Genomic DNA, 11,190 nt, shown 5'->3' with positions numbered 1-11,190 from the left:
ACCTAGAGGAAGTGACCAAGACTTCTAAGAAGCCTAGAAACGTCATTAGGAAGGTATCTAAGGAAATTATCCCTAGTAAGTACCTAGAGCATCCAAGGAGCACCAATAGATTTTGGGTTCCGAGGAGCATATTATCTACACCCTAGATGGGTTTAGAGAGTGCCAACTCCAAATGGGAAGGGTGGTTAACCTAACCTTGATAAAGTTGACACTTGGAGGTATTTCAAGGTTTTTGTTAACCTTTGAAAATGAGAAGGATAAATCGATTACTTTTTGGAAGAGTAAAATGTGCCAAAATTTGAGGAATTGAACTTAATTTTAATTGGCACAAATAGAGAAAGGCAAAAGAAATGCCAAGTTGGGTTTTGATATTTTCTTGAGAAAATATGGGCAATCTAGGATTAGATTTTAATTTAGCAATGATTAAGGATACTTAGATAAGTTATCTAGGTATATTTTATTTATGCTAATTGCCATGATTGTTTGCTCATCATATGCCATGACATCATATGTTGCATTCATGTTTATTATGAAAAATAAACAAAAATACCATGTCATGTCATACATACATTATGTAACATTAGTATATTTTCTTTTAAAAATTATTTCTTTTTGATGTATGTCATAAGTCATCATGCATCATTTTAGTTTCCTTGTAAATAAGGACAATGACATTTACTAACAAGTGACATCCTAGGTGAATGTTCAAAATTTCTAAAATGTCTAGATAGATATGCATGATTCCTAGTTTAAGGCAAAACCAAAATCTACATCTCACAAAAACTATAAGGTGACTTGTATGTGTTTTAATGCACATTAGATACAAGTGAGATGTTAGGATGATGAGCAAAACTCAAGATGTTGATTTAGTGCATATATTTGAGTTTTGATTTTATCAAAACATATAGTTGTGTACTCCAATCATTGGGAAAGCTAATGTATAAGTATGTGCATTGAGCCCAAAGAACATGGTTGGAATTGATTTTAAAAATCATTTTAAATATACTTTGGAAAATCTTGGTGAAGACTATCTTTTGATAGTGATAATCATTAAAAAGTTAAACACAAACTAGAAGAAAATATTGAAGTTTTCAAGAGTTTTCAAGTTTGTGTCAATATTTGAAAATAGGAAATATTTTTTTAGAAAACTATTTTTCCATGATAGTATATACCTTAAATAATGTCTACAAGAAGTTTCTGTTGGATCATGAAAGTTGATAGAGGGGGGGATGGATATCGATCGAAAGATGAGTACGCAGTGGGAAAAAAATACAACGCTAACACGAACTGTTTTACTTGGTTCGAAGCCTTTGTCGACTCCTACTCCAAGGCCCACACTTGTCGAGTGCTTTCGTTGGGAAATCCACTAGTAATTCAAAATAGTTATTACAAAGTAACAGTATAGGAATGCTAAAGCAATGAAGTATCGACGAATTCAGAAAAAGAAGAAACAACGCGTTGTTGGAGAAGCTTCAGTGTCACAGGAGCACAGCACGGCAGAGCAAGCAATAGATGGAGTTGTAGTGAATTATCTTTAGCTCCAAGGCTCACCCTCCTTATATAGGAGGCTCCGGGTGCCCAGATCCCTTCCGGGCGCCTGGACACTAACGTAACCCAACCAACCAGAGTACTCCATGTGGCGATGTACGATGGGGATAAAATTTACATTCCGGGAGCCTGGATCCCTTCTGGGTGCCCAGATCGTCCGGGCACCCGGATCACTTTCGGGTGCCCGGACCTCTATTTTCCAGCTACCTACAAGAAAACATTAGTCCGAGTCGGAATGCAAATTATACAACCTTGCAAAACAAAGTGTTAGCACAATTTATATAAGGAACAAGTAGTAATTAGATTCCGTCTCACCGAGATCGGAATCTAGTTAAGATCTCAACTTAGAGTTTTGAAATGGTTCTAAGTTGGATTGGCGCCTAAGTTCCCTTCCCGAGAATGCGTCTTCACAGTCACTCCCCTCCAACGACTTAACTTAACTTATCTGCCAGACGTCCGGTCAGTCCTTCGCCCGTTTGGACTTCATGTTAGCTATCAGGTCAGCCCGTCGACCTAGCTGGACTTCGTGCCAGATATCTGGTCAGCCCGTCGACCTGTCTGGACTTCGTGCTAGCTATCCGGTCGGCCCGTTGACCTAGCTGGGCTTCGTTCCAGACATTCGGTCGGCCCGTCGACCTGTCTAGACTTTGTGCCAACTATCCGGTCGGCCCGTCGACCTAGCTGAGTTTCTCCTGCACACTTGGTCACAACATTAGATCATAATGAAACTAACTTAACCTACTTTATCATTTATCAAAACTTGAATTAGATCGTTAGTGCCAACCACACCAATAATCTCCCCCTTTTTGATGCAATGACAACCTAGTTAAGTTAATAAAAAATATGTAATAAATAAGCACTTACAAGCAATGATGTTAAGTTAGTCTTGTTTTATTTTTGGTAATTTTTCATTGCTAACTAACTTAAACCACCTAACCCTCCCCCTTTGACATTCATCAAAAAAGAATGTAGGAAAAAAAAATAAGCAGTTAAGGAAAATAATGCAATTTTGAATCTGAATTAAAATCAGATTGATTTGGGGGAGTTTAAAGTAGAAAATTTTGAAAATTTTTGTTTAAAATTTTCTTTTAAGTTTTTCAAATAACTAAGTTTTGAAAAATAGCTAACTTAGGTTGAAAAATAACTTAACTTTCAAAATAAGCTTGCAAACGGAAGGCAAATTTAAAAACAATTTTCAAATATAAGTTGTATAGAAGCTAATTTTCAAATATACCTACTTTACAAACGTAAGATTAAGAAAGCCAAGTTTATAAAATCCAAGTTACAAATCTAATTTTCAAATCTAAGTTTCGAAAATCGTATTTTCAAAACTAGGTTTGTATATAAGTTTTAAAAAGTCAACTAGATTATAAAATCCAATTTTCAAAGACTTAGTTTTATAAAAACTAATTTTCAAAAATAGATTTATCAAATTAGATTTGCAAAAATAAGTTTATAAGGTCAGATTTAAAAAATAATTTTAATGAAATATTTTTTAGAAATATTATCAAGGTGGAGAAAATAATTTTGGTACTAAGTATGAAAATAATTAATTCTCCCCCTAAACCTGACAGTATTTAAAAAAACTATTGAAAATATTTGCAAAAAAAATTTAAAGTAAGATTTCCAAAGTATATATATATATATACTAGAAAGAGGATCAGAAGTTTGAATTCTTGACCAAAATCAACCGCTTACCTCCAAGATCAAGGCTAGGGTAACGCCCTGTTCTTACCGACGAACAGAGAAGATGATCGGGAAAGGATAATGATTGTTACCTTACCCAATCGGTCGACGCTGGCCAGATCCAACACCGGTGCCCTCGATTCCCTTCCAACAGCAGGCAAAATCAACAGATCGGAGATCTGTCGCTGCTGTTTACCGAGACCAAAGAGGAGAGAAAGGCCGGGGAGAAAGAGGGTTTGGCTGTAGCTAACCCCTTCCTCTTAATGCTCCAAGATCCACTCCTTACTCGCGACACCGAGAGAAGAAGAAGAGAATCGCCGATTGTCATGGCAGGCGTCCTATTAATAAGTGAGAAAGAGGAAGAGAAAGGAAAAGGGATCGGGTCGGGTTTTTGGGTTCGGGTGAGGGAGATGTGAGCCCTATTAATAAGTAACTTAGGGTTAAGGGAATTAAACCCTAAGTAACTCCTCAATTAAATTCTGAAATGTGTATTCCTAAACAGGCCCTTACTCCTATTCCCGCAAAACTAGTCATATGATCTCCGTAAAAATCTACAAAAAGTTTTAAAAATTTCGAAAAAAATCCAATAAGGCTATTTCTCACATTACCTTATTATTAAATTTGCGATATCTTACATTCTCTCCCACTAACAAAAATTTGGTCTCCAAATTTGCTGCATAACCATGTTAATCGACGAATGACATGTTCAATGGCCAGCTAATCTATTCCCAGGATAATGTCAAATTTCGCCATTCCCAACACATGTAGATCCTTCACCAGTGTCTGACCTTCGAAATCCAAAGAACATCCTTTGACTTCTTGACTAATAATGAGTACCTCTCTAAATGCTAAAAAATACTGCTAACTCATGTGTTTGGCATGTAGGTAACACCCCTATTTTATCCAAAGATACCTAAGGGGTGTACGAATAAAACTACTAGTATCTATCAATAGGTCTACAATAAATGTATAAAATGAAATAATACCCCGGAAGACCGATCCCTCGGCCCGCTGCGCCTCCTCCCGTGTGACGGCATAAACACGTCCTACCTCTGAGCTCGATGGTGGCATCCCTGAAATAGTCTGAGGTGGAATCGGAGGAGCAACAACCGGCTACTGATACAGGTACTGAGGCTGAGACTGCGGCTGAAATGATATATAAGACTGAGATGGAAAGGAAGGGCCCTACTGCATATGATATGTCTGATGAGAAGATGCTACGGCAGAGTACTGCGTGGTCGCTGGCATCACTGGATATTCTTGACTCTAGATATGATATACCTGCCCCTGATCCCTCGGCGATCGCTGTTGACGTGAAGCACTCTGAGTCCTTTGAGATCCTCCCTGCTGCCATGGCTGGGTGGATCGACCTCCTTCAGAGGTACCCTTAATAGTCTCCAACTGAGCCTTCAGAGCACAATCTCGACTCTCATGGCCCGGAAGCTTACAATAGAAGCATATAGAGTGGTCCAATGGACAATTGGATTTGAGGTGACCTTTCGAGCCGCACTGGAAACATCTAGTTCCACTAATGTTCTTCTTCTGATCTCGTTGAGAAGGACAAGAAGATCCATCTGAAGTTTGCCATGACTTTTGAGGTCGAGGAGATCCTCCAGAGATAACAGGAAAGTCTTGACCCTTATTCCCTCTCTTCAGCAACGACTTCTTATCATTACCTTTCTCCTGGGTCACCTGCTGTTGAGTTATCTCAATGAATAATGCCCGATCTAATACCTCTCGATAAGAACTGCCTGGAAATCCTGACATCCTAATCCGTATATATGCCACAAGGCCCTGAGTAAACTGATGCATCCGATCATAATCCTGAGCCGCCAAGTGAGGGAAGAATTAAGCCAATTTACTAAATTCTGCATTGTACTCCATCACAGAATGATCACCCTGCTTGAGGTTTAGAAATTCTTGGCGACGAGCTACGTAAAATGTAGCGGGGAAATACAACCTCTCAAAAGCATCCTGAAACAACGACCAAGTAATGTGTTGCTCCCCAAAGATCATCTTCTGTATATCCCACCAAGTGACAGCCTGATCCCGGAGATGATATGCAGCCAATTCCACTTTCTCATCATCCGTATAGTTCATATATCCGTACGTGCCCTCCAAATTCTTCAACCAACTACGAGCAACCCAAGGATCAACATCACCCCAAAACAAAGTAAAGTGATCCTTTACAGACCTCGCCAGCAATGGTATACGAGCTCTGTCCATCACCCACCTGGTAATAGTAGTAGTAGTAGGTGCCGACCAGTACTACAGATGGTATCGTAGAAGGAATCCTCTAGGGCTAAAGTCCCTGATCCACCATCGGTGGTGCAATAGGAGGAATCCCCTGAGGCTGTCGTACTTGATCTCTGTTGGAAGTTTGATGAGTCTGCTCCCGGCTAATAGTCTCAACGTCAGTAGGATCCTTAGAAGAATCCGCCTCCTGAACAAGCGGTTCAGGTTCCTCTATCTCAATAGGTCATTTCCATGGTCGTCTCGGACCGCGGTGGTAGCCAGCAGCTGATCGACCACATCTCATACCTAATGTAAATAACTAGATAAGAACTAACAATAATATGTGGTTATAATTATAAAACTTACATCGTATAGCTTGGAGGTGTCCTGTCACAACCTGGTCCCAAAATCTAGAAAAGTCACATCGAAAAAACACATATCAAAAATCTAAAAATATGGGAAAAACCAACTCATGAAAATGCAAAACACAGAAAATATGTCTCATAAACTTGTAGCTCTAATACCAATAAATTGTCACGCCCCTAAAGGAGTCCCTACCAAAAAATTTTGGCAGCATCTCCCCTGTACCGGTGACAATCTAAGGCATACATGCATAAAAAATACATCAGCCACATACGACTGAAATATACACACAACCATGCAGTTAATAATGCAGCCTGCATGGCTAAAACATAGCATAACCACGTAGTTAATAATGTAGCCCACTCGGCTGAAACATAAGAACCATGGAAATCACAAAACAACCATTCCGAAACCATAAAATAACTACATGCGAGCCGACCCGACTTGAACACAAGACCAACGAACTAAAATGCACACAACCACAAGACTATGTTTCAAGTCCACATCAAGATTATTACGGAATCAAGTTCATGAAATTAAAGAAAAAAAACCTCAACAAAACCCGAAAGTCTATACTCAAATGAGATGTGGGGCTGGCAGTCAGGATCCTCCAAGAGCTCTTATGTCATTTACCTGCTACCTGACGAAATAAATCATTTTACGGGTGGTGAGTACTAAGACTCAGTGGGTAATAGAAAGATAGTGCATGAACATAATAAATAACTAAAGATACAAAAGTATACAGTCTCATAGGGAAAATAGCATATACTAAAGTGATATCATAATAATGTCTATACCTGAAACCATATCCTAGGCTAGTAAAATTAGGAGTAGAACAACTCTGCTACAGAGCTACTCATAACTACAAGAGTAACATGTGAGGTATATGCACATTACCAATAAGTAAGTCAGTCTAAACATATACAATAGATATATATATATATATCTCAACATATGTAAGCATATCAGTATAAATAAGCAACAATAGCATAAGTAAGCAACAACATTAGTGGATATAATAATAACAACGTATGCACGGATAGTCACCCCACCCACCTCCCTGCACCACGACCCTTATATGGTCGAGAGGTCGGATCGATGACAATTTTACCACTCAAAGGCTGCCACTACTCTCGAGTGACCGAATGGATAGGTGCTGAGTAGCTATCTAGCTACAAAGCGAAGAGGGTCCCTGCTGCTCGCAACTCCAGCTACCACTACCCATGAGTGGCTGAGTGCAACACGATAGGACAAGCGACATCTCCTCCAGCTACCACTACCCATGAGTGGCTGAGTGTGCGGCGCAGCCCAACAACTCACTCACCCACAAGGGTGATATGGTCGCCTGCATGCATGTAATGACATGATGTGTAAGATGTAGCAGTCATAACATATATAAACAGAAATCAGGTACGCTACATGAAGCCAATATACTCAATAAGGTATATAAACATACAACATTCAACACAAGTAAACATGGTATCCAGTTTCCATATATTCAATATTTAATATCTAGCATCTAGTATTTAGTATTTGCTATATATATATATATATATATATATATATATATATATATATATATATATATATATATATATTGATCCGGCGGTAAGAATGGGGGATCCACTTCCTGAAGGGTCTCAGCTTAAGAACAGATGAAAGGCTGACTAAGCGGTTAATGGCCGCGCCGAGCAGCTGAGTAGGTCTGAGCGGATCTAGAGATAATCCATCCAGGGGCTTGGGTTTCCGACGCCAAGGCAGGAGGATCGAAGGGCCGAGCGGGAGTCCGCTCGGCTGGGGCCAAAGGGCCGAGCGGGTTGTCCGTTCGGCCAAGATAAGGGCGAGGGTACAAAGGTGGCCGAGCGGCCTATGCTCTCGGCTCGAGATATGAGATATCAGTAGAGGCATGTCTGATGATTAGACTGTACACAAGATCGCACGATGGAGGATCTTGCCGTCACATCATGGAAAGGTTGATACAGTAGCAGTATGGCCTCATGGACGTCTTCCTGCCAGATCCATATCTGGGCATGGCCCTTCTGACAGACCCATGCCTGGGCATGGCCAAAGGCAGGTGGTTGCTTTGATTGGCGCGCCCAGGCTTCTTCGAGAGGCCTATATAAGGCCTCCATTTCTTCACCGGAGGTATGCAAATCTTCATCTTGAGGCCACCTATTCGTTATTCCTCGCCTGACTTGAGCGTCGGAGGGCCGTCGCCGGGACACCCCTCCCGGCTCGGTTTTGCTGCAGGTTCGCCGGAGCGCTCGAGGATCCAGCAGGGAGCGCCACGTGCCCAGTGTCCGTTGACTCCTGGTTCGGACAGGATCAAATTGGCGCCGTCTGTGGGAACGCTCCTGCATCCGACTGGAAACAATGGATGAGGCTGGACGACAACACACGGTGGCGCTTTTGACGGAAGAACTCGAAGCTCTGGTCGAGATAAGGGCCGCCAAACTTGTGGAACAAAAATAGAAAGCAGCGGCCGAACGGCCTGAGCAACAAGCAACATCTGCGTCAGGTGGCCGAGCGGAAGCACCTCCAGCCACCGTCGCATTCCATCGGGCCTTATTTCGCACCCCTGAAGCCGCACCAACTCGAAGAGATAGAGGCTCTTCTTCAGACGAAATGCCAAGGCGGGATGACAGAAAAGGGAAAGCTCCCCGGGCGGACTCATCTCCCGAGCGGATCAATCGCCAGTTCTCGGAGGCTATTCTACGAGACCCTCTACCCAAGCACTACATGCCTCCGACGATCGGCGAGTACAACGGAACAACGGACCCGGATGATCATCTGGGTAAGTTTGATAACACAGCTACACTCCATCAATATACAGATGGAGTAAAGTGCCGCGTCTTCCTTACAACTCTCTCGGGATCGGCTCAACGGTGGTTTCGGAGGCTGCCGGACGGATCCATCACTAGCTTCAAGGACTTCCGAACGGCCTTCCTCCACCACTTCGCTAGCAGTCGGCGTTATCAGAAGACAAGTGTCAGCTTGTTTGCCATCAAGCAAGAGTCGAGAGAATCGCTTCGAGCCTACATCCAGCGATTCAACCAAGTGGCGATGGATATCCCAACGGCCACATCGGAGACGATGATGAATGCCTTCACGCAGGGCCTTGTGGATGGGGACTTCTTCCGGTCGCTCATCCGAAAGCCGCCCCGAGATTATGATCATATGCTACATCGGGCCAACGAATACATAAACGTGGAAGAAGCACAAGCCGCCCGGAAAAAGGAAACTCCTACCGAGCGGGCACCTATTCATGCCGAGCGGAAACAACACGCCGCTCAGCAGCCACCTAAAGGACCGAGAGCCGAAGCGATCCGATCCCCCCACGCCAGGTCGCACATACAAGAAGTGGCTGCCGCTCGGCCCAAGCCAAAGAAGAGGTGAACCCCTATGTTCTGCTCCTTCCACCGGACGGATACGCACAACACGAAGGATTGTCGAAGTCTTCCCTTCGTGGCCAATCCCGTTCCCAGGAATGCCGAACGACGGTCACCTCCCATCAACAGGAGACAAAGGACTCATGAAGCTGATCGGACCCGCACCGAGAGGCGACATCAACAGACACCCGATCGGCACCGATCTCCGAGACAGGAGAATCGCCGGGCGTCCAGAGAACGGTCCCGACCGTCCACTCGAGAAGAGGAAAATAGGAGCAATACTCCCCGGGGCGAGATCAACGTTATTGCTGGCGGGCCGACCGGAGGAGACTCCAACCGAGCCAGAAAGGCGGGCGTCCGGCAGCTGCAGATCCACGCAGTCGGCTGTAGCCAAGAGCGGGCAAGTGGGCCGGAAATCACTTTCGGGCCCGGAGACTTAGAAGGAGTTGAAGTGCCCCACGACGACGCTCTGCTCATTAAAGCGGTAATAGCAAATTACACTATTCACCACGTATTTGTTGACACAGGGAGCTCGGTCAACATCATATTCAAGAAGGCGTTCGATCAGCTGCAAATTGATCGAGCCGAGCTGCAGCCCATGTCGACCCCCCTCTACGGGTTTACGGGCAACGAAGTTCAGCCGGTTGGCTACCTCGCTGGGAGAGGAGCCGCTCAGGAGGACCAGGACAATAAATTTCGTGGTGGTTGACTCTCCCTCGTCCTACAACGTCATTTTGGGACGACCGGCGCTCGGCGAATTCCGAGCGAGATGAAGTTCCCCGTCGAAGACAAAGTGGGAGAAGTACGGGAGATCGGTTAGCAACTCGGCGATGCTATATCGAGATGGTCCGAGCAGAATCCAACTCGCTCGGAAGGCACCTCGAATCGAGGTAAACGCCATCACCGAGAAACCTCCTGCTTTAATTTATGATGAAAAGGAGGAGGTTCAGATCCATCCGACCCGATCGGAGGCCACGACTTTATCGCCTCGATCCGGAGGAGAAGAAGGAGGAACTGATCCAATGCCTCCAATGAAATCATGATGTCTTCGCGGTCGACGCATGAGTTGCGGAATTTCGTCAAGCTGGCGCGGCATGAATTGCATGTCCGACCGGACGCCTCGGCGATGAAGCGGAGGAAAAGGATTTCGGTGCGGCAGCAATGCCATCATCCGGTGGAAGTAGAAACTTGGAGGCCGGCCACATACGAAAAGTGCACCCAAGCTGGTGGCTAACGTAGTATTAGTCTCAAAGCCGGGCAAGTGGAGAGTCTGCATCAACTTCGGGACTTAAACAAAGCATGCCCCAAGGACTTCTATCCTCTACCCCGGATAGATCAGCTAGTGGACTCTACGGCCGGCTGTGAATTTCAAGTGCCGCTCACCCAGGAAGATCAAGAAAAAGTAAGCTTCGTAACGGCCGACGGCACATATTGCTATAATGTGATGCCGTTCGGATTGAAGAATGCCGGGGCCACCTATCAACGCTTGATGAACAAGGTGTTCAAGGAGCAGATCGGGCGTAATCTGGAAGTCTATGTGGACGACATTCTTATCAAATCCGTCCGAGCGGCCGATCTTTTCCAGGATATGGAAGAAACCTTCCGCTGCGCAAATATGGAGTCAAGCTAAATCCCCAGAAGTGCCTGTTCGGAGCAAAAGGAGGGCGTTTCTTGGGGTACATAGTGACCGAGCGGGGAATCGAAGCAAATCCCAGCAAGGTGAAAGCTCTGCAAGACATGCCGCCCCCAAGAAATACAAGAGAAGTGCAGAGGTTGACCGGTCGGATAACTGCTTTCATCTCCAAAACCGCCGACCGGAGCCTTCCATTCTTCAAGATCCTGCGCAAGGCTACTAAGTTCCAGTGGGATGAAAAATGTGACCGAGCGTTCGAAGAATTGAAGGCATATCTTAATTCTCTGCCAGTGTTAGCCAAGCCGATCGGGGGTGAGTCACTTTATATTTATTTGT

General features: G+C 44.2%; 1 protein-coding gene across 1 annotated transcript; it reads right to left on the bottom strand.

The window, feature by feature from the left end:
* Positions 1-5,082: 5,082 nt before the first annotated feature.
* Positions 5,083-5,460, bottom strand: LOC122042170. The gene has a single exon (XM_042602153.1). The coding sequence runs from the start codon at positions 5,458-5,460 to the stop codon at positions 5,083-5,085; it is 378 nt and encodes a 125-aa protein (XP_042458087.1).
* Between the last annotated feature and the right edge of the window lie 5,730 nt (positions 5,461-11,190).

This window comes from Zingiber officinale, chromosome 1B, assembly GCF_018446385.1.
Source record: "Zingiber officinale cultivar Zhangliang chromosome 1B, Zo_v1.1, whole genome shotgun sequence".
Taxonomy (NCBI): domain Eukaryota; kingdom Viridiplantae; phylum Streptophyta; class Magnoliopsida; order Zingiberales; family Zingiberaceae; genus Zingiber; species Zingiber officinale.
This window is presented reverse-complemented; position numbering and strand designations above follow the sequence as displayed.

Excerpts from the sequence above, each read along its gene's own strand:
- LOC122042170 (XM_042602153.1), bottom strand. The coding sequence starts at position 5,460 with ATGGACAGAGCTCGTATACCATTGCTGGCGAGGTCTGTAAAGGATCAC.